The following is a 24,519-nucleotide window of genomic DNA, read 5'->3' as shown; positions in this document are numbered from 1 at the left end:
TTGATACATCTGATAAACTCAAAGTAGTTGTGAACATAAATCAACAAAATGCTTGTAATCCACACTATGACAAGTTATGGTATTCCCCATCATTGTTGAGGTTTTCAAAGGATCCCCCCCACAGACCTCAAAAACCTTAAAAATATGGAATACTGTAGGCCTACAGGTGGGTGTTACGTGGTTAAATATCTCAGAGCTGCTGTCAATCTAATCCTAAATGTACGTTTTCCAAGTTTTAAGAGAGGGTCAACAGTTAGAACAGTTACTGTATTATTAAAGCCCATAATGTCAGTAACCCTGGTGGTACTGGAGCCTCGGTGTCAGGATCATATACCATCTGAAGTCTGGTTCTTGGATGTCTGCAGCTCTGGAGAATGTCCTGTCTGAGTAGTGAAAGTAGTGAGGACCTACTAACAGAGATATCCTATAATTATCACCGTAGTAGCAGCACTGTCTCACCCAGGCGTCCATTCCTCCCCTCAGGTCCTGCTGGTGTTCGCCAAGGAGGACAGCCAGAGCGATGCCTTCTGGTGGGCCTGCGACCGCGCCGGCTTCAGGTGTAACATCGCACGCACCCCCGAGACCGCCGTAGAGTGTTTCCTGGAGAAACACCATGAGATCATAGTCATTGATGGACGCCACTCACGCTACTTTGAGCCTGAAGCTGTGTGCAGGTGAGCCTTACAAAGTATTTGCTCATTCAGTGAGGTCGTTTCTTATTTAACCTTTAATCCAATGTCATCTGTAGAATCAAAAAAGGTTGCTTAAAGGACATTTTTAACATTTTGGGGAATGTCTGCATTTACTTTCTTTCTGAGAGTTACATGGAAAGATTGATTCCACTCTAGTCTCTGTACTGTTAATATGAAGCTACAGCCAGTTAGTTTAGCTTAGCACACATACTGGAAACAATTGGAAACAAACAAGAAACGCTCACTAATGATAATAAAATGTCACTGTGATACCATGAATGATTCAAACTGGACTTCTGTTGATGTTTTCTAACCAGAACGCATACTTGACATTAAACATAGAATTGAAGGGGCTTCATCTGCCAAAAGGGTCAGATTATTTCTTGAAACAAAGATTGTGTAATCCTTCACATCCACAAAAAGAAACAATTCTTTAACTACAGTATAACTACAGTAACTAACTTAAATCTGCAATGTAGTCAAATGTCCTGATTTCACATGAGAATATTGATAGCACTCTCATGTCTGTACTGTTAATATGAATCTAAAGCCCATTAGCTTAGTTTAGCACATACACTGGAAACAAGTGGAAACAGCTAGCCTTGTTATGTCCAAAGGTAAATAAACGCGCCTACAGTAGGCCAGGTAGGTATCTTGGTCTTTTATCGTTATCGTGATGAGATTGAATATCTACTCAGATTGTTGGATTGCAATGTGGTATGCGTTTTCTTTTCTTGGTTTGAAATGTTGCATTACAGTTAATTCATGTAATTTTCTGAATTTGTGAAGGCTTCAACCGTCAACCATACAATTTTGTCGAAATCAATGTAGAGGTCTGTGGTAAAAAATCAAATGTTCTCCTTTACAGTACCTACCTTCCTCAGCCCCATGTTCCAGTACTCTTTCACTGACTGATGGATATCCAACTAATACATAGTCTTTACTTGGCTTGTAATGTGTCCTGTGTTGAGTTTATGGACTCTGGATTTCATTACAGATGAATTAGAGAAATAGTTATTTTTGCTAATCCAACAAGCTGCTGGCCAAAGCTTCATGTTTACCAGACAGACAGTGACCCATACATCAATCCTTCATCTAACTTTCCAAAAGATATGAAATCATATTCATATTGAACTGTGATACCTTGAAGAACTCTAACTGGCACAGCAATCTGGCTTTTTTTGTTTTGCCATCTTCTAACCTGCATGTATGTTTGACATTAAACAAAGAGTTTGAAAAGGCTTCGTCTGCCAAAAGGGTAACAACAAATAACAAAGATATTATTATAAACACCCTTCACTTTAACAGTCAATACTTCAATTACAGCAGGAGGTTCTCCGTAAAACCTGTGCTATACTAAAATGACTTTCAGTGATTTAATTCTCAATGCAGCTTTTGAACTGTAGAAAGCTTTGGGATATTTCAGTGGAGGGATTGTTGGCGCCCTCTGGTGTTCTCTGAACCCTGAAGCTGCACACTGAAGTTACTTCAGTCTGTTGCTCTTACTGTTGCTCTCCCACTCTGTAAAGTGGAAGTGGCTATTTAGCCGAGTGGCCCTCGAGTAAGCCTGAACTACAAACTGTGAGTTTGTTTGTTTGTTTGTTGACATGAACGCTGGATCTTAGCCCAGGGGAACCACGAGTTGTACAAACACAGAAGCCTTTCTTTCTTTCATTCTTGTCCATTTTTTCAACAGCAAAAAAATCCCCTGGCCACTTTTCAGAATCCTCCTGTGTGTGTAGAAGAACCTTACTTCTTCTATTTTACCAGGTGTTAATTAGGTCCGTTTTGGAAATACGGCTCTGTGCTATGTTTGTCCAAGGTTACTTGATTTCTTCTTTTTTTTTAAACAATATCTTTATTGAGTTTTTTTACATATTTTTCCACAATTAGTTATGTTCACAAATACATGCTCAAGTCAGTCAGTTATTCATGTAACATATATATAACTCAGCTGTTTACACACTTGACCGACAACATTTTTTTAAATAATAATAATAGTAAAACACAAAATCAAGTCACAAGACCAGGGAGCAAATCAACATTACAGAAAAAATATATAAAAGTATTCAAATTTAAATAAAGGAATGAAAGACGGACATAAAAGCTCTTAGTATTCCAAAAATGTTAAAGTGGCTTTGTACATTGGCGTTGAATACTTTTTTAGTAAGGTATACCACACATTTAACATTTATTTAGGGAGCATTTAAAGTCTATGTTGTATAACTTTAAAGAGTTTCTTCTTCTTTTTGCTGAGGCACTGAAGAATATTCTAAACCTGTAGGTGATCGTAACAAATAAGGACTAGAAGCTGGATATTCCTTTATCTTTCAACAACTATGAACAAAAGACTTGTGTTAAGAACTTTTATAGGTGTCACATGCGTCAAAGTGTTTAATGTGTGTCCCATGTTTGACTTCATGCTGTGTGAATACCCTCTAGGCATCATTACTACATTTGTAAAGCCCCTTTATTTAGTTGAACTCTCCTTGATTCTCTCTTTGGGTATTCAACGGGTAATACTAATAATAGTGCTTTATCCTACATGCTTACTTCTGTCATTATTCCTACAGATGTGGGGCCGTAGTAATTGTTGGATACAGTACTAGACCATCCAACGTTTTTGGATACACTAAAAGTCACCGTCATATATTTTATCAAATGATTTATTTGCAAGTAAAGCAGCAGATCCATGTGTCTCTCCTGTCTCCTGATTACCACAGTTTGGCAGCTGCTCCGTGTTTGTCCTACACTCCTCCCCCTCATCAATATTCTTTATTCCCCTTCCTCATCCCGTATGAGGATGTCTGCCTTCATTATGGTCCTCCTCTCATCCTCCATCATGTCTTCTTTCCTCCTCCACCCCTTATGTCCCACCAGCAGTGTGGCTTTCTGACCCTCTGGAGCACATGTTTGGTGTTATTGTTTTAATTTCAAAAATATTCTCTTCTTTTCTTTTGTGGCAATGACATCAGCCCAAAATCTGCCCGCATGTTGATGCAAGACACTATTCATAAGCTCACAGTGTGGATTAAATGGACTCCTTTGACTCTGAGTTTTAATCTACATTTCCAGGTTGATCCGCGCCACAAAGCCCTCGGAAAACACAGTTATTCTGGCCGTCTTGCCACAGAAGTAAGTTTATTTTAGACTTTTATAAACTCTGTGTTAAAGGTGTTTTTGCACCATTGTACCTCACTACCCCTGACACTTCAAATCTTAGGTGTTTATATCTGTAAAATGGTTAATGAAAAAGGAGGAAAACGTAGGTTAATTTATTTAGTACTCTAAAACATCTGCTTTAAAGTCTTTTACCTCAATGAGCGAACTCAAAACCTCCTCAATGTTCGCCTTTTGTCTTAAAGTCCTTTACCACAACACTAATTATGTCAGTGCAGACAGTCATGTCAGCGGTACCACTTGGTTGTTTTTCCTCAATGTTAAGTTGGACCACAATTCAAAAAACATAACATTTTCTCAAATGTTTACATTAAAAGCTGCAGCCTTCCCTTTTATAGGTATGCTTTTACATTTAAGAGTTGTTTTAATAAGAGGATCTTAAAATGAATCGGAAATTCTGCAAAGAGTTGAAAACCGTTCTGTGTAAATACATTATAATGCATCTACCTAGTGTGCAGAGTTCCACCCACCTATATGTTCTTTTAAGCGTTGTAAAACAACCAAAAACAGTTTGAGCTTTCGCAGAATATACTGCATTTTAACGTAGGCACCCATCACTTATAGTAATTAATTGATCATGAAAATGTTTTTTTAGAACCTCTTATCCACATTTCCATACAAGTGTAGACCACTGCAAGTATTTGAATGAAAAAGGACTGTGGTTGAAGCTTGATGATTATCTTCTCCTCTCATGTGTAGAGCGGCGGACCAGGAGGAGCCATCTGTTCTTCCTCTCCTCTGTGCCGGATTCAGCAGAGTACGTCCTTGCCTCCGCTTGTGACTTTGTGTTTATATGTTGTTTCTGATAGATGCTTTGTATTGAGCCGTTAAGAGACTTCAGACACTAAAGTAGCATCGAGTTGCCGGTTTCGAAGGAAACACTTATTGTCAGACTGTTTGATTGTGTGAAAATGACATAGGAGGTTGCTACAGAGTAAATCCTGACTCATTCCATTTTCCATTGCCCTTTCTCTCTCTGTCTCTCTTTCTCCTTCAAACTCTACTTAACCCTGTGTATCCTCCAGAGGTTTGTGGAGAACAGCAGTGTGTCGGCCTGCTATAATGAGCTCATACAGATTGAACATGGAGAAGTGCGCTGCCAGTTTAAACTCAGGTACGGCAGGAAAAACACATCGCACATACCCAACGCAGCAATACACTCAGACCAAACTAATCTTTTATTCATTAATCAGGATTTGTTGTGGCTGAGCTAAATGGAGATATCATGGCTGAAAAGTGTATCTGCATGCTTAAATCTACAGTATTCAGTGTCATACTTTCTTTGAGCTTTTGTTCTTAAAGACAATCGAATAAAGTTTAACGCTGCATAAATCAAAGTGCGAATAATATCTCATCTGTGCCTTGTGCATAAATGTATGTTACTACTACTTTGATGGCTATATCAAATAAAATATACTAACTAACTTTTTCCATCCACAGAGCTTGTAATTCTGCCTTCACTGCTTTGGAGCACTGCCAAGAGGCTGTGGAGATCACCAGTGAAGATCACATCATACAGGTAGGTACTATACTCACACACTTGCACACAGAAAGAGTCAGAAGATCCACTTCTCAACAAAACATATCTGGGATAGTGCTGGTCGTTTTCAATTTTTGTGGCACTCCTCAAGAGGTAAAACTTGCCAAAAAATACTTCAAAAAAAGAAATAAGAACTGGTATTGGGTATGAGGGATGCATTCAAAAGAAACTACAGTTGGTGCTTTCATGGTAACAAAGAAACATGTCAGCTAGTGCAACAGTGTGGCTCATATGTATTTTTGGACAGCAATTGACCTCGATGGTTAGCAGAATATATTCTTTTTTGGTTGTTTTATGGGATTTGCTAAGTGTAAGACAATTATTACTGAGCTTAAAGTTCACTTTCTAACTGTACTTTGCTCTGTTTTTTACCAAGTACGTGAACCCAGCGTTTGAGCGGATGATGGGCTACCAAAAGGGGGAGTTGATCGGGAAGGAACTGACTGAACTCCCCAAGAGTGACAAGAACAGAGCCGACCTGCTGGACACCATCAACACCTGCATCAAGAAAGGAAAGGTGAGTCAACGGATCGAGCCACCAACACATCTGGGACATGAGATCAAACTGTATCATGGCTCACTGTTCTGCTGTCTCTGAAGGAATGGACGGGCATTTACTATGCCAGAAAGAAGTCCGGCGACAGTTTACAACAACATGTGAGGATAACGCCGGTCATCGGCCAAGGAGGGTAAGCTAAGAGAAATCAGACCAAACTTCTTACTGTGTGTTAACAAGAAATCAGAATTACTGACAGACTCTTATGTTGCCTTCAACAGGAAGATTCGACATTTTGTAGCCATCAAGAGACCTCATATTGACAACAATAATCAGGTGAGTCAAGTGATTATGTAATGTGTTCCAAAGAAAAGGATAAGATTAGATATTCTTTATTGAGCCCAAGGCTCAAGGCACATGAAAAATCTGATCAAATAAACTGAGTAAACTGTAAAAACCTACATATCAATAGTAGAAAATAAACAAAACAGTTAAACATTTATATATTGTGAGTGAAAGATATATGTCTAAAGATTATCTCTATTGAATATACAATATAAATATACAAAACTGACCATTTCACTTTATTTTTACTTTCAGTTATCATAAGAGAGAGCAAGGCAAGTTTATTTATATAGCACCTTTCAACACAAGGCAATTCAAAGTGCTTTAGAAATATTGCAGCGGAAACACATTATACAATGACATTTAAAAACAGTCATTAAAAAGCAAAGATAATAAAATAAACATGATTATTACATGGCTTAGTTGAATACTCGATTCTAATTGGTCAATTCAGAACATGTGACACATTGTTAATCCAGTAGTACAGACCGGGTCACATCTGCAGAAAGAAGTCCGTCAATTTAACTGTATAAAAGCAAACTGTATACTTCGCGTCGGCTCCCTGATCAGCCTGTCGGGTGTTCCTTTACCCATAATGACCGCCTCGCTGCACCATATCCCTTACATAACACAGGTATAAAATACGTGAATAAACCTGTCTATTAAAGCCTCCCCGACACCTTTTCAAGCGGCAAAAGGAAAAAGTCTTTAGCCTGGAATTAAAAGTAATAAGAGTTGCAGCGGACCTGCAGGATTCTGGGAGTTTGTTCCAGATATTTAGAGCATTATAACTGAACGCTGCTTCTCCATGTTTAGTTCTGACTCTTGAACTCACACAAGAGTTCGATCATCAAGAGTGGCAAAAATATCTTGTTTTTTAAACCTTTGCTTATTCAATTCAAACCTGGGCAAAGTTTTTTTACCCGCACAATTAGCAACTCGTGAAAATATGTTACCTATGTGTTGATTTGCAGGCGCAAAGCCCTACATCTCTAGTTGAAATGCCTACAAGCAGCTGTTTAGAGAAAATAAATGTGCACAACATTATAACTTTCAAAAGACTAATAATCCCCCTTTTGAAGAAACCACAGTGAGTTGTTTTTTCAGCCGTGCAGCTTGAACAAATGTCCATCAGCAGCCCTAATGCTGCAGCACGGCTCGGCCCAGTCAGGTCTCGTGCAGAGATGAGTGTGTGACTCAAACTGGACTCAGATTACTAACTCTACTGGCAGTAATCATTGTATAAATACGTCAAATGAACTGCAGGCTGCAAGTGTTGGATTTAAATACGTTATTGGAGTACTTTACCCTAGTATCTCTCTTTTATAGTACTTTAGACTTCTACTCCATAACATTTGGAAGCCAATATTGTAGTAATACTCCACCACATTTGTTTGACAATATTAGTGACTTCATATTTTTTGATTATTAGCTCATACATTACAAAATATAAATAAACTTATAATTCAACTATGACATATCATTATTGGTAAAATATGCAAAAGCAGTTTACCTAAGAAATTCAATTTAGCTTAATTTGTACTTGCTGTGATTAACACATTAATGCATCAATAGTAATTATCCAGTAATTAAATACTATATGTGATTCTGAAATGGGTTTTTATGCACAATAAGTACTTTTACTTTTCGTACTTTGAATATATTTTGATGCCAATACTTTTGCTTAAGATGGATTTTGAATGTGCGAGGTTATTTTACACTCTAGTATTGGTCACTTTCAGGTTTCATATTTGCATTTTGTGCCTCTACTGTGACATGTTTACATGCTTTAATTTACAACAAGGGACTTAGTTTTAAGCCTTTGCGGCCCAATATCATGCACCTATATAACACACTACAGGAAAGGGAAACCCCCAAAAAAGCACAATATGGACTCTTTCAGTAAAACATCGGAGTACTTCCTCCTCCACTGTGTCGCCTCACAGGCTTGCAGCTCTGTTGAGCAGCATGCACACTTTCTCTGCAGCAGCTGGGTTTCAGGCCAATAACGTCATACTATGCTAAGCTAGGGCTAAGCACCAGGATCCCCTGCTAAGGCCAGGCAGGGATATCAGCCAGGCGCCAGGGCTATTTATACCGCAGGCAAAGCTGTGCAGAGACTAGCTGTAGCTCATTGCTCTTTTCATGGTGTGGACAGAAGGTGAGTCAGACGTTGGCATCTGCCTGCCAAAGCCACATGGCATCCTTCTTGGGATTGGGAATCCTTAGACACGGCAGCGGCCTGATCATATTCTCGGAGGTCATCCCCATCTGAATCATGCAGTGTCCAACTGAATGGCTTTACCAGGGGGGCCCCTTCTTTTTTTAAAGCATTTTCACCACACTTTTTATTACGCAAAGTAGGAACAAAAGTGTTTTATTTGATGACATTTCAAATGAAATCATGCTTAGAGGCATGTACTGCATCTTCACTGAGACACTTGTATTCATCTGATGACCCGAGGCTACAGAGGTCAGGTTAACACTGATCTGATACTGTATCCTTTCTTATGACATGTTCCTCAAAGCACTTCAAACCACACGCTATTCCTCATGTATTCCCACCCAGACTCTTGGCTGTCGACCACGGTTTCCATTTCATAGTGTTGTTTAGTTAGCAGTATTTGTCTAAGCACTTCAGACTTACTGCAGGTTTAGGGTCAGTTTTGTTTGTCTTTCTCCTCTCAATTAAAGGCCATCATTATTTCAACTATTTCCCAGCTCTAGTCGAGTTAATTCAGAAGATTCTTTTTTGAGTTGTCTGTTTGTGTTTAGCAAACCAAGAAGCCCATTAAGATGTAGCCAGCAAAATCTGGCAACCATGTATGTCATTAGAAGTGTTTACACTGTCTTAATCCTATTTACTCAGTATGGGACACAGTGGAGACGTCAATGCAAGCGACATAGATATTTTAAGAATGGGGGATGTTTAATTTAAATCTAAGGAAATCAACTTTTCAGGAACAATTTCCTGTGTCAAATTATAAAAAATCATATATTTGTACAAGTAAAGGCATACATGTATTTGTATGTACACATTTGGCATTGCAAACATGTGCATGGTGAACTGTCAGCATAATGTAAAGGTGCAGTGAGTCACTGGGTGAGGAAAATCTTCTGTAACCGGATTCAACCGGATCTACTTATCCACATCTACATAACCTCAGTGTGACTAACAGGATGTTGCACACATTGTCACCTGCATGAAAAAGTGTTATTTCAAACAGTGGAAGTGTTCGCTACATTCATGAATAAAATAGAAACATGTGCTGTATATGTTATTACATTGATTTGGCATCATTCTTGTATACCATTAGCTGCACTTTAAAGGACCTTTTTCTGCTTTTTTGGGGGGGGGGGGGGTTCCCTTTCCTATAGTGTGTTATAAAGGTTTTTGGAAAGGCTAAAATATCCAACTTTCTGTCCCACACACTCTCTCTGACAAATTGGTGTCCGCTTCTTAAGTTCTGTTTTAGATCAGCCTGTTGATAGCTAAACAAATGAGATGTACTTTAAACTACACACACAGTAAAGGTGATGGAATGGAAATGTAACAGCTGGTTTCCCTTCAAAGGGAAACAAATTAATATCTATTATTTTTTTTGCCTCCTCTCATGAAATGATTTTGACAATGTGATTTATTCTTGATAGATAAAGTGTATATCTTCTCAGAAATGTATTGATTGATCTCTTTCAAAGATATCGCATTGAAAATGAAATAGGAATAAAAAGAGGAATGTGTCTGAAAACGAAATAAACAACTTTATGGGCAACAGTGTATGTAGTGACATCTTTGTGGCTCTTTTTAAGCCTGGTGATTATAATTATTTGAAATACAAAAGGTTGTTTGGGTGAGATGAAAAGATTGAAGTCCTAGGAATTAAGAAGTCATCTTGCCAGCGTGTTGCCTTCAAGGAGCAGGACATTAGGCTGATTAGGTTCCTCACAGCTGTGACCCTTGGTGTTGGTCCAACATCGACTTTGATCTCAATTCAAAGAAGCTTTATCGGCATGACCATATCAAAAACACAGTGTTGTCAAAGCACATTGTATAATGAACTGTTCCTCTGTCTGTCAGGTCCACAAGCTGAACAAGGAGGAGAAATGCAGCGGGGAGCATTCACAGTCAGGTAACTTAAAACACTGTTTTTAAATGTTGACAGTCTCTTTATTGAACTGGTATATTTTTATCCAAGCCTTAGAAGTAAATATAGTAATAAATGTAGTATGACATGCTTTAGATGAGCCCAAGCACTCTTCCATTACATTTGAATCACTGAGTGAAAATAAAAAGCCTCACAAACTGACTGTATTTTTCTTAGTGTGTTAGTATGAAGAAATGTAAAGTTGTATACATTTATATGTACATATACTTTATACTTTTTAACCTCCTATCTGTCTGTCTGTTTAGAAATGATGTTTGTCATTATATCATTTAAGACCTCTCATTTTCCTTTTTGTATAGATTTGATTTGGTCTTGGCACACACTCATTCATCTAATTTGCATTTCATTTTACTTTCCTGGTCACATTTTCACTTATCTAGTACTGTTATTATTATATCTGAATATGCATGCAAGTCCAGATGTGAATGTACAAAAACAAAATGAGAAAATGTCCTTTCTGGTTACCTGTGTTAAAAAAACAAGAGTTACAACTTTGGTTTGAATTGATTTACATTTTGTTATCAAGCAGCAGGCAGAATATGTTTTATCCATGTGGCTATAGCACTCTTTTTAAAAAGGATTATCATAACCTTTTATAGCAGTATTCATTGTTGTAAAATGCCCTAGCTGTCTCTGTATTGATGTATCGAGATGAATCCCCTCTGACTGCAGCTCTGTTTCTTGCATGTATTGCTAATAAATAGGACCTTAAAACTAGTGCAAGATTAAAAAATGGCTTCAGAAGAAAAGGAGCCCTTAAACTCACTTATATCAGTTTAAATCCTTCCCTTAATCAGTCTTAACATACTGCACATTTAATGAAATGAACAACTTCTCTGTACAGAGTGCCATTCTCTACGTCACCGGGACAGGAGGAAAGACTCGATTGATGCCAGATCCACCAGCTCTCGCAGTAGTGACGGTAAGACTTTTCTAATGTTTTGTCTGTCTTTAATTTGGACTATCTGGAGCTATAGTTTTTTTCGCTTTGGACAAAAGAAATAAAGTAATAGGAAGAACACAGAGAGATGTGGTGGGCTGATGACATTGCGTACCCCCCCCCCCCCCCCCCCCCCCCCCCCCCCCCCCCCTCGACTCCCTTTGATACAGCTGAGCCTATTTTCAGCTGCTTTGTCTGCTTCTTCAATCAAACCACTTAACCTCTTCCTCTCCTCCTTCATTACTCTTGTATCAACAATTTCTCTATTTTAAAATCTCCTGTCCTTTTTTGTTCATTTCCTGTATATCCTTTCCTCTGAAGCTTACAATTGCAGGCCCTATGGATGCTATTAATAAGTAGAAGATTAGGATCAACAAGCCACGCCATCATGATACATTTAATCTTTTTTGTTTGATTTCAGCTCCCAGTTTACAGAATCGAAGATATTCCTCCGTCGCCAGGATTCACTCCATGACTATCGAGGCTCCTATCACAAAGGTATTTCATGTTACACCTCTTCAATGATAGTCAAACTGTGTTAAACCTGAGAAATAAAACGTTCCCACTTCCAATTAACAATTGTATGCCTTAAGCACTTTTCAACACAAATGCTTCTTCAAGTGTAGAAATAACTGAGTAGAGTTCATTCCTCCATCAGCAGCACCAGGTTGCACATGTTGGATTTACACCAAGAATGTAGTGCTTTTATGATCCAGAACCAGCTGATGCTGAGCTCATGGCGTTATCTAAGTATGTCTATTCTCAAATTCTAACATTTTAGTGTAGGATAAGAAAACGTTATTGTCCTTACATAACATGAAACAAAATGGTGTATTAGTCATTCTGGCAACACGGTGTAAAACAGTTCAAAGCAGCTAACCATTTTTAACAGCAGCAGTGCAATCAGGGCAGAATGAACACATTACTTTGATACATTGCAAGAAAACTGTGCTATGTATCAAATCACCTTTTGAAGTCAATTTAATCCAGGGTCTCAAGAGCCGCTTCAACTTCAACCCTATTTCTAAGTTAAAGTCAAATGAATGAGAAGGGCCTCTGTTTTTTACTTTTCTTCAAATTGATTTCCTATTCATTCCCATGAGGGCAAAAGATAGCAGTTTTTTGTTTTTTTTGGCTTCTCTGAATTCTCCGTGACTGCTGTCATGCTGTGAGGGTTGGGGGGAGCAGAGCCCATTATAACCCAGGTCAGGCCGTACAGTGTACAGTACAGCACATTGTCCCGCTGCAGGTCCTGTGATGCTCTTGTTCTTTTGAGAAACAGATTTTTATTAGCCATTTTCACCCCAACAACATTTCTATAGCATCACATGCACATCTCACTGACACATGCACAAAGAAAGGAGCACTCTGTTTATAGCATGCTTTGCAGAGGGCCCTTTGTGCAAGTGTATGTATGTAGTGTCTGTTTGCAGCAGGAATAGAGACTTTCCTTCCCCCTCCCCAGGTAATAAACATCATCAATGCAGCCCAGGAGAGCAGTCCGGTGACGGTGGCCGAGGCCCTGGATCGGGTGTTGGAGATCCTGAGGACCACCGAGCTCTACTCTCCGCAGCTCGCCTCCAAAGAAGACGACCCCCACACCAACGACCTGGTCGGGGGGCTCATGAGTGTAAGACACAGTGTGGATACTTAGCATGGGGTGTAGGGGGCACTTTCAGATAAAAAAACAATACTGCATTAAACGCCCCCCGCAAACAATACATACTTTTTTACAACTAGTGCAGTGCTAAGCTGCTGCAAAGCGGGAGCAACAATTGCTTTACTTTTCTATATGTCATTAAAACGTACACTAAACGTGTAACAGGAAGTACACCCAGAAAGTGTGAATAGTCCTCAAGATTGTACATGTTCTCTTGTGCAAAGTGTACAATTCTTTGTGCACGCTATTTTCAGATTTTTTTTAACAAATGATCCTAATGCCAATGTCCCTATCGTCCCCAGTATAAATGACGCCTATGGTACTTAGTATATGCTTCATTCATAAGTACAAGTGGTTGAAAGTCTTTATGAGGAGAAGTTAGGTATAGTCTTTAATTGTCCACGCATTGTAAAAACGTTTCTTACCTCATGCGTGTGAAATGGAAAAAACATTCCTTTTGAACCAAGACATTTTTGGCTTCCAAAAACAAATCTGTGTTTTCAGAGTGCCAGAGTGTTTATTTATTTAACTTCCTAATTTGTTGAATAGTACCAACTATGAGGTGAGTCACTGCACGCAGATGTTGGTCTTACTGCAACTTCCAGCAAATACTAAATTATAACTTTTTCTAACCTTGTTCTTTTTTATTATTGCTGTGGTCTACCAATCTCATGTTAAGACCAAAACTAACAATGTCCAAAGCCAATTTCTGTCTAAGAAAGACTAAAAACAAGTGTGCCTTCATTCAAGGCTTTAAGCCATCCCAAACAAATGCACAAGTAACTTGTGTTTTATTAACCTGGTAACAATTACAGTGTGTTTTTTATTTATATATATTTTTATATTTATGATGTCTTTTTTAAGATTTGTGTCTTCAACTGTGTTCAAACGGTAGTCAGTGTACTGTTACAGTGGGTTATTGTCCTTTCATCTGGTTAGTTATAATATAAACACCAGTACATTTTTCTAATATGTATTTTGCAGAAAAAGATTTTAGATTAAATTGAGCTGCAGCTTATGATGAAATATGTTTTATTATTGCGATGACCCCTCATCCTAGTCACATTCTTTCCTAAAGATAATTAAACTTGTTCTGATGTCTTTCTCTCCAGGATGGGCTGCGGAGACTCTCTGGGAATGAATATGTCTTCTGCAAAAGTAAGCTTTAACCAACAATTGTATTGTCACATATCAGTTATCATGTATCAATCTGATATAATATCAATATTAATACCATATACTACCTCTTAAATGTCTGTCTACTAAATAACTTCGTTCATGGGTTAAGTGTATTGTACAGTAAATACTGAAAGGAGGGGGAAACTGTTATCCTTGCTCTGTCCAAAGTAACATAAATAAAGAATGTAATAGTGCTCTCATAATGTATGATATAGTATACATTAAGAAAAGGGTAGAAGGTGGCCTTCATCTTCACAAACAGTATGGAACATGAGGTCTGTTTTAAATAAATATTATTCATAAAGTGATTATTGCTGTGATTCTTCCATTTGAGTTTATTTCGTAACCCAATTATAATGATTACAATCACGAGAGTACTTAACTGAGAGAAAATCAAGGGCCTATTTTCCAGGAAATGGTCTTTTCTGTCTTTAAGTGGGAAACAGTATTGTTTTCTCAGAGCTGCAGCTATTTCTGCTCTTAAACAGACACCATCTTCTAACAGCATCTCAAAGGGAGAGATTCCCAAAGAGAGGCACTCAGCCAGGATGAGTGCACATGTATATAGATATCAGTATATAGAAGAGCTAAGATTGGTGAAGCCATTTATTATTTACCCGTCAAATCCAACACGGAGCCCCCTCACGGTTTGCCCCTTTTATGGTCAAATCACCAACTGTTAATGTGTGTTCGTGTGTCTATCTGCTAGATATGAGCCAGAGCCAGCTGGCCATCCCCATCACTCTGAGTGACGTCCCCCCCCCCCATCGCTGAGATGCTGAACGATGAGGATTGCTGGGAGTTCAACATCCTGGAGCTGGAGGCGGCTACACACAAGAGGTACAAGAGAAGGGGAAATAAAATGGACAGCGCGCCCCAAAATAAACAATATGTATTTCCTCTTACTTTAAGTGTTTTTTATTCATCTAGATTGTTTGACTGTCTCTGTTCAAAATTATTTAGGTTTAAGAAAAGCTAAATATTGCGTGGTTATAATTTGAGTTTTCAGTCAACCCATTTCTGTAACGAAACTCTTCTGGTGCTCTCTTTACACTGGCACGTTCATATCATTCTGCCTTCAGAAATATGGTTTAATCTCATCAATATCCTATGAATAGTGAAGACAAATGCATGAATGTTATTAAGTCGAGATGACAAAAACTGTTATAATCATCTCAAGTCCAAACATAAACAGTTGTTCAAGGTTTTGGAAATACACGTATTTACTATCTGCTGAGAGTTTAAAGAAAACATTGATCCTCTCATCTCACTAGTCGACCAAAGGACAGTCAACCTTTCTCATATTTTCGAATTCACTCAATTAGTAGGTAAGATACAGTAGGATGGGATACAGTAGGTAAGATACAGTAGGATGGGATAGAGTAGGTAAGATACAGTAGGATGGGATACAGTAGGTAAGATACAGTAGGATGGGATACAGTAGGTAAGATACAGTAGGATGGGATACCATGATGAAGCAAAAAGAGCCTAACATGAGTCAGCACTGTGTAAAGTGTTTTGTGTGATTCTGCAGACCGCTGACGTACCTCGGGCTGAAGATCTTCACGAGTTTCGGGGTGTGTGAGTTCCTGAGCTGCTCGGAGGCCACGCTGCGCTCCTGGCTGCAGCTGATGGAGGCCAGCTACCACTCCTCCAACTCCTACCACAACTCCACCCACGCCGCAGACGTGCTGCACGCCACCGCCTACTTCCTCCGCAAAGAGAGGGTCAAGGTTAGAAGAACATCTGATTTTGGACAAACTGACAACATTTTCCCTTTTTTTTTAAATAATGTGAACAGCTCTCAGGTAGCAGATGCTATACTAATAATGTTAAGTCTTAGAATACACACCTCTTATTCATTCTGCTAATGCTGTTTAACAAGTCATGGATTTCATAGCTTCACATGTTCATGTCAAGGAGCAGAGATGAATAATTAGGACCTGTAACCACAGATATAGTGTTTATTCATAAAGATCTGTCAGATTCTCGCAGTTATATATATAAGAGCGGTCCCTCTTTTGGTGCTCTTCTTGTGGCTTCTTTCCATTTTTGTATCCCTGTAAAAGCGCTTTCTTTGCAAAAATGACCTTATCCATGCTGTGATTCAATGCATTTCACTTGCCTTACATACTGTAGCAAATTAAACTCATCGAAGGGAATCTCAAGAATCACACTGTCGCAAAGAAATGTTGTTGCTTAAAATTATTATTATAAATTCTACTTGTGGTTGCTTATTTTTGAAGAGAGGTAGAAGTGATCTGAAAAAATCAGGGTATGATAGATCTAAGTATCTAAAACAATACGTAATCATTTGTTGTCTATCTGATAATCCATCATACAGATTGATCTATGAACACTACAGCATTAAAACCAGGCTGGTCAGCAGCAGTGTGTGTGACCCCCCTCTGTGTGTGTTTTCTTCAGAGCAGTCTGGACCAGCTGGATGAGGTGGCGGCCCTGATAGCGGCCACGGTTCACGATGTGGACCACCCGGGCCGGACCAACTCCTTCCTGTGTAACGCCGGCAGCGAGCTGGCCATCCTCTACAACGACACGGCGGTGCTGGAGAGTCACCACGCCGCCCTCGCCTTCCAGCTCACCGTCAGAGACAGCAAGAGCAACATCTTCAAGAACATAGACAGGTCCGTACCGGCAGGTTAGTCCCTGTGTTAGTATCAGAGGGATCCAGACCCTGACTTTATCCCCTTCACTGCTCACAGGAATCAGTTCAGAACACTGCGACAGGCAATCATCGACATGGTGCTGGCCACAGAGATGACTCGACACTTTGAGCACGTCAGCAAGTTTGTCAACAGCATCAACAAGCCAATGGCGGCCATAGAAGAGACCAGCACCAGTGTAAGTGTGCTGAGTTTGTTTTATTTTAAATTTAAATATGTCCCAGAAAATCCAGTGCAGAGAACTCCTACATTTTTTGCTGAGATTTTTTGAAAAAATCATTTGAAACATTCATTTTGAAAGAGAATGCTTTAATACTTTATGACTTTGCATTGTTAAGCTGTAAGGTTTAATAATTGTTACGGTGGTAATGCATAAAGACTTGTGTAAATAATTAGGAAGGAACCAAAAATGTAATAGTATGTTGTAAAAAATACAAAAATAAGTCATGGTAGTTTGAGAAAATCCTTAGAAAATGTCATAGTATTGTATCTTGTAAAAATATTATAAAATATGTCATTTAAAAAAGTGATTGGATAGTATGAAACAATAAAATATAGAGAGAACACAGAAAGTCATATTATATCATAAACATGGTACAAAAAGCCATCAAATAGTATTTAATTAAAAAGGTCATTAAAAAAACATATGATAGGATGACGTTTAATTAAAGATGCATAGTATAGTATACTATAGAAATAATTGAAAAGTGATAGGATAGCATGAAAGTAAACTATATAATAAAAATTAAACAAATATGGTATGTCCTATAACATGTCATAATAGTCAAAGTATAATTTATCATTTAAAAAATGGTTATCCGACAGAGTATCTCATTAAATGTGTGTATTAGCAAACATGTATCATCTGTATGTGCAGAGTGTGAACAGCGACTGTGACGGTCAGGCCAACATCAGGAACTCTCCGGAGAACCGTCTGCTGATAAAGAGGATGTTGATCAAGTGTGCCGATGTGGCGAACCCCTGCAGACCCCTGGAGCTCTCCATCGAGTGGGCCGGGCGCATCTCTGAGGAGTATTTTGCACAGGTAACACATGACAACACTCATTTGAGGACTCAAGGATTCAAAGGTTTTATTGTCAAAAGCAGAATAGCTACAACACAGAATTTGGCAACAATAATATTAAGTTACAGGGTCCTACAGCTGTGCAACATTCTATATACATACAAGAAATGAGGAAGTAAAATATAAAATAGTGCAAGTGATACAATGGTGCAAGTTAAATGCAGAAGTAGGTAAACAATGTAAGATAGAATAGGATAAAAAGTCAGCTCAATTTGATCGAACAATGCATTCAAAAGCTGAGAACTGTATATGTAAAGAGAGGCATGTTTATTTCTATCATTATTATCACCTCACTTCGTCAAATCTTTTATGCGGCCTCACATTCAAAGCTTCAGATTTAGCTTGACAGCTTCAATGTGCTTTCTCTGTGTGTGTGCGCGTGTGTGTGTGTGCGTGCGCGTGTGCGTGCGCGTGTGTGTGTTGTGCAGACAGATGAGGAGAAGAGGCAGGGGCTGCCCGTGGTGATGCCGGTGTTTGACAGGAACACCTGCAGTGTGCCCAAATCTCAGATCTCCTTCATGGATTACTTCATCACTGATATGTTTGACGCCTGGGATGGTAAGAGCAATATTTTCCTGTGTGTGTTTATGCGTGCATTTTTACTAGTATTTAAAAAAAAACTATTTAAAAAATGACAGTATTGTATATTGAACACTTCAGAAAAAACGACATGGTAAAGTATGTCTAGAAAAGTCAAATTTAAAGTATGTCGGAAAAAAAAACGACATACCATGCCCCTTGGGGCACTTGAGGGTTTTGCAGGTTGTACGTTTAAAGATTAGTGATTGCAATATATTTCTACAAAAAAGAACATTTTAAAATGAATTTCCATAAGTCTGGTGTCCTGCCTCCAGAACTATCAAAGCTCATGAAAGAAAAGTAACCTCAAGTGTTAAAATCCCTAGTCTTAGCAAAAGTTTTGAAACTGAGTATTGCTATTATTATTTTTCACTGACAATAAGTGTACATTTCAAGTTTAAATGTATTTGTATTGAGGGTGGTCATCCAAGTGATTTTCATCTGAGGAGCAGTCAGCTTCAATCCGGTTACACAGGGTTTAACACAAGAAAAAGAAAAGTCAAAGTAAAGTATTTTTTTAATTCCTGAAAAGAATGTCGAAAAAAAGACATAGTATAGTACGTCGAAATTATCAGGAAAAAAACAACATAATAATAACAGAAAAAACGTCCTAGTATAGTATGTTGAAAACTATAAAAGAGTCATATTATAGTATGTCGAAAACTAGTCATAGTGTGTCGGAAACAACTTAAATGTATAGTGTGTCAGAATAAAGTCATAGTAGCACGTCGATATTTTTTCTAAAAAACACCATAGCAGATGCTTAAGCTTTTAAACACTTTCTGTTCCTTTATATTGGCTTTTATTTCTCAAAACCAGCCTTATTGGAAGACTCTGAATCATTGCCCGCATTTCTGATTTGTTCAGCTATTGAAATGTAATGAACGAAACAAAACATCAGACGATAAAACAGAGCATCATAAATCATAAATGCCTCCAAGGATTTCTTCATTTTTCTTGGCAGATTGCAGGGTAGGAAATCAGAGGAAGGGGATGAGAAGGAGACAAGAGAAGTGGGAAGAGACATCATGGTTCTTTAAGTTCTTCATTCCCACTGAATTTCCTTTTATTTAGTCTCCCCAAGAGGGAACTTGTTTACTGTCAACGCAGCTCTGATGTCACGGAAAGTTTCCAAATGCCAGTGGGACGGAGAGAAACTGCGAGGCTGTGAGGGGAGGGGGAGTTGGGAAAATAGTAAAGGGTATGGGGGTTCACGATCACTCGGTTAAGGGAGGGAAGAGCACAATTTCACTTACGAATAAACACTAAAACACATGCAGCAGCCGCTTTCAATTCACCAGGGTCGCTGTGGGTCACCAAAAGAGGAAGTAAACAACACACAGAGGGAAGGGGGATCCTTTAATGTGGGAGCAACTCTGATGTGTGTTAAAACATTAGCAAATATACATGAACCAAACACACACATCTTCCTGAGCGCATGCCTGATAGCAGGTCTATCTCACCGATTTCTGAAGCGGTTTTTATTTTCACAGAATCCTTAGGTCTTAAAACGTGTGCACTGGAAGAGTTATTCGTTGTGAGTGTTCCTGCAGTTTATGCAAGATCCCCCCCATGATGCAATTTGAATTTTAAGACTGAAATCAGCAATCCCTTTGTACACAAAACGAGTAAATATGAGTCAGTTAGTCTAATCAAGTAGAATTTTCTTTAAAGTTAGTCAACTTGGCACTAAATGATTGAGCCTTAAAGGTGGGGTAGGTAAGTTTGAGAAACCGGCTCGAGATACACTTTTTGTTATATTCCATGGAATGCTCTTAACATCCGATAGCAATGAATATCTTAAGTGCTTTGACAAAAAATCCATAAAAAAATGTTCATCTGTGGAAGCCGTGGCGCTGTAAAAAGCACGACCAATCATCTGACCCGGCCCGGCTAAAGTAACTGGATGGCCTACCTGCCTGTCAGCCTTCCATCTGTGCACAAACTTATCTCGTGCCCTCATTGGTCATGTGCGCGTTCGTGTGTGTTGGAGGAGGGGCTCTGTAAGGAAATGGCATATTTTTTCCGGTTGTGTATTTTCAAATTCTAGCGCACTCGAGCTGGTTTCTCCAAAATTACCTACTCCACCTTTAACAATTAGGTCATTTATTTAGTCATTCTAAACCAAATTAATCAGCATCCTTTTAAAATAAATAACAATTTAAGCTAGGTTTTTAGGGAAGCCGCAACTTCTTCAATGTGGGGATTTGCTGACTGAGGTTAAATAACATTTTAAACTGAATAATGTGGATATTTGAAACAAAACAAGACATTTTAAGATGGAGCACTTTTCCTCCTTATTTGTTTACATTTCAGAAACATATACTTTATTGCTTAAACAAGTCATTTAATAATGTGCAGACTAAACCATAATCCGGCCTACACATTGCTTTCCCAGGCATTTCTGGCTGAGCCCCGGTGGAGGGACATTATTCATAGTGCAAAAGTAAACCCAGACTGCTAGAGCCTCAAGTTAACTGGATTTTACACACATTTTTACAAAAAACAAAAACTGTTTCCATCTCTTAAAAGAAAGTCTATCTTAACAGCCAGTATGAACAGGAGGAATGATTAAGCTTATATTAGTATTGCTGAAAGACCATCTTAACTTGTGTGTGTTTCTCCCGTCAGCCTTCGCCAGCCTGCCTGGTCTCATGGAGCATCTGTCGGAGAATTACAATTACTGGAAGGGCCTGGACGAGATGAAGTGTAAGAGCCTGCGTCCTCCTCCTGCTTCTTGACGGAGTCCTCGGAGCATGGCAGGACAGCGAACGCAGCCCCGCGCTGGAACAATTAGTCTCTTCTGCTGTGATTGGACGGGGACACGGCCCCGGAGCAGGGCCCTCGGGACCCTGAGAGCAGACAGGACGGACACTGAGACGCCGTTTCAATCTCAAATCACAGCCTCTTTTCCTTTACGTGGTTCTCGGTTGAGCTGGGGTTCTTCCAGAGGACACCAGGTTGTCATTTGAGGGCCCTGTCGACTCACTACTCCTAAAAACCCCTCCATGAAACTGTGTGGCCCCTGCGGCCCACCTGACAATCTGCACCATACAGTGTAACACACCACAAACCTGCACTTTAGCTTATCAAGACTATTCCATTTGGAGCGTCCTCTTGCTTTTCACAGTTTTTTCCTGTAAATCTTTTCACTCTACGTCTGTCTATTGCTGAATACGATGGTGACCAAAGCTACAGGCACTGAAGTGAAAGCTTGTTCCTTCAAGATGCCAACTTGTGAAGGTGCTCACCTGGAACCATCCATTACTATGAGCTGTGATGCTGTCTACAGTATGAGACTCTGACTTGTGTCTGGGACCAAAAACTTTAATGATAAAGTATCAGAAATCATATTTAGCCAATTACCAGGGTCCAATCAGAGAGGGAGAACATGCTTCTAAATGTCCAGCCCCGTATCCGAGCTGCCATGGAAGAAGGGCTGCTGCGTTTGAGATTATGTCTTGGTTTAAAGATCATGTAGCTTCATCACGGTATCATTGTCCTTTGTGCACTGTGGAAGAAGTCAGTTAAGATCAAATAGAGGAACATAATTGCACTGTATCAGAGCTGCTTAATTTAGCTGTGATTAAGTAAAAATATAACATAGCTTTGTGACACCAACTGTAGACACCCACATAGGAAGGACACATTTGACTTGGGAGGATCTAAGCAAGAATAACCTTTCCATGAATGTTGTACTGTACGAAATAAACAAATCCTGTAGAGTCCATGCAACGTCAAAGCAGTGAGTCGCTGTGTCTGACCTCTCGGTGACCTCTCGATGTAGGAACAGGCTCCTCATCTTGTTTGGATCCAGCTTGTAAACAGCAGCTGCAGATCGACCGTCTGCTCATCTGCTCCCGCTCTCACGTGGTTTCTGCTGAACCGGTTTGACTGTTTCTAGAAATCTTGCAACTCACCTTGCATTCGGGGAAAAAATCTAGTCTGCACATGATTTTCAGATTATTTAATTTCAGAGAAACAAGACCCTCAGATGGTGATATGTGCAGGAAGTGTCTGCCCTCTGGTGGCCACATGGGGGAATTGCAGTAGCAACATTAAATCTGTGAAAATCAGATTTAGATACATTACCCCACTTTTACCAGAAACATTTCTTATTTTGCTTTAATATGAGCATTTAACTAGAATGACCTCTTAGTGTATGCTTCTGTGTAACTTTCAATTTTAACATAAAACAATTGGGTTGGACATCAAACAGTAATCAATCTGCAGATATCCATATTACCCTTGAGTTTAACTCCAACAAACGCTCATTAAAGTATTAACTAAAGGCACGGAAAGTTATATACTGGTGCCTTATTATTTTATAATTTCGTGCAAACAGAAGTACTTTTAGTTGCAATATGTCCTCCTCTTCTCTCAAAAAAAAGCCATACATGTTTTAGATACTTTAGAATAAAATAACGACCTACAATATGTTGCTTTATGGTCTGTGCTACCGTTTTGTGAGTCAGTGTTAATGGTTCTGTCACAATGGTCCTCACATTTGATCCTTTCTGTTTTGTACGACTGAGGTTGAATCAGGGGAAGTTAGATCAGATGTGAATTCCACTATTGCTTTTAGAGATCTCCTTTCAGTTCCCTTTGTAGAGAACTGGTCCACTTTCAATGTGTTCAGAATAATGTGTTGTCATTTTATTGATGACCAAGGTCTTAATCAAAGCCTTAATCTTGTCATGTCTCAGTGTTTTAGGCCTGCTATTGTTGCAATACACTGTAAACTACCTAATGTACCTGCTGTTCCTGTAAATACTCGCCCACTTTATTATTTTTGCTTTACATTTTCAATTATTTGCTTGTCACTTTTTTTTAGCGGTTATGTGTCGCAGGGGTGATTTCCAAAATCTCAGACTTGAAATGTGGCTGCAGCCCTGAATGTTTCATCACATGAAGATATTTTTGCTAGTCGATAATGAAGATTTCTATACACAAAGACGATTGAAATATTTTAGATTGACATGCCTTTCCTGTGAGCAGCAGTGACTGGAGTTTGATGATATGGATTAGATCAGATCTCAGTCTGCTGAGGCACTGACAGATTGTGGAACTGCTTGTTATGAACTAATGATAAGCCTTCATCACGAACAGTGATTTCTATTTCCTCTCTTCCATCTCTGACACCGATGGCCGTGGCTGCGTGCCAATCCTGTGTGGTTTTCTATCATTTATAAACAACAATTAGAAAGTGACAACATTATATACAGAACAAATTATTTTTCAAAGACAGATTATTGGCCATGAGAACTGTAATGTGTGTTTTGAAAGATGTTACTGCCTCGTGCATAGTTGTGAACAAAAAGCTTTCCATCAGATCAACTAAATCTCTACCTTGTTTGTTTGAAAAGTTGAATTAAGTTTGCTCTCTGGATTATGATGTCTTATTTTGATGTTCTCTGTCAAACACCAAAATGTATTGTGAGAGACGATTAAAGCATTCTTTAAATATCAAGTTGTGACAGGAATGGCATTCCAGAAATGTTAATGAATAGTTTTGACATTTTGGGAAATGTACTTATTCGCTTTCTGGTAAGGAGTTGGATCAGAAGATCTGTCTACAGCCAGGAGATGGATAGCGTTGTCAAAACAAATATTCTTAATTTGACTAATCATCACATCATAGGTTGTTTGTTTTTTTCAACCGAAGCATAAACATTACAAATTCACGATTCACTGGGAGTATGTGACAGGCGATACAATGAAATGAATTCTAGAGGTGATGGTAGCCAATCGTTTCCCTATTCCCCATCTTTATGCTAAGCTAAGCTAACTGGCTGCAGCTTCATATTTAGGGGACAGATATTTAGCCGGTAACGATCTACCAATCTAACAGGAATCTACCAATCTAACAGGAATCTACCAATCTAACAGGAATCTACCAATCTAACAGGAATCTACCAATCTAACAGGAATCTACCAATCTAACAGGAATCTACCAATCTAACAGGAATCTACC

The 24,519-nt window shown here is 38.9% G+C and overlaps 1 protein-coding gene across 1 annotated transcript in view; it reads left to right on the top strand.

Moving 5' to 3' along the window:
* pde8b (phosphodiesterase 8B) overlaps positions 1-24,015 on the top strand; it is a 39,961-nt gene extending 15,946 nt beyond the window's left edge. Inside the window, 21 exon segments of the mRNA XM_034238989.1 lie at positions 484-674; positions 3,768-3,827; positions 4,572-4,629; positions 4,898-4,986; positions 5,313-5,391; positions 5,789-5,929; positions 6,013-6,101; positions 6,190-6,244; positions 10,332-10,383; positions 11,264-11,341; positions 11,781-11,857; positions 12,825-12,989; positions 14,132-14,177; positions 14,908-14,954; positions 14,956-15,038; positions 15,733-15,931; positions 16,626-16,843; positions 16,922-17,060; positions 17,760-17,927; positions 18,395-18,524; positions 21,177-24,015. Of these exon segments, the coding sequence (XP_034094880.1) occupies positions 484-674; positions 3,768-3,827; positions 4,572-4,629; positions 4,898-4,986; positions 5,313-5,391; positions 5,789-5,929; positions 6,013-6,101; positions 6,190-6,244; positions 10,332-10,383; positions 11,264-11,341; positions 11,781-11,857; positions 12,825-12,989; positions 14,132-14,177; positions 14,908-14,954; positions 14,956-15,038; positions 15,733-15,931; positions 16,626-16,843; positions 16,922-17,060; positions 17,760-17,927; positions 18,395-18,524; positions 21,177-21,286 (2,274 nt within the window). The 3' untranslated portion in view covers positions 21,287-24,015.
* The last annotated feature ends 504 nt before the right edge of the window (positions 24,016-24,519 follow it).

This window comes from Gymnodraco acuticeps, unplaced genomic scaffold (assembly GCF_902827175.1).
Source record: "Gymnodraco acuticeps unplaced genomic scaffold, fGymAcu1.1, whole genome shotgun sequence".
NCBI lineage: Eukaryota > Metazoa > Chordata > Actinopteri > Perciformes > Bathydraconidae > Gymnodraco > Gymnodraco acuticeps.
Note: the sequence above shows the minus strand (reverse complement) of the source record. Positions and strands in the feature narration are given on the sequence as shown.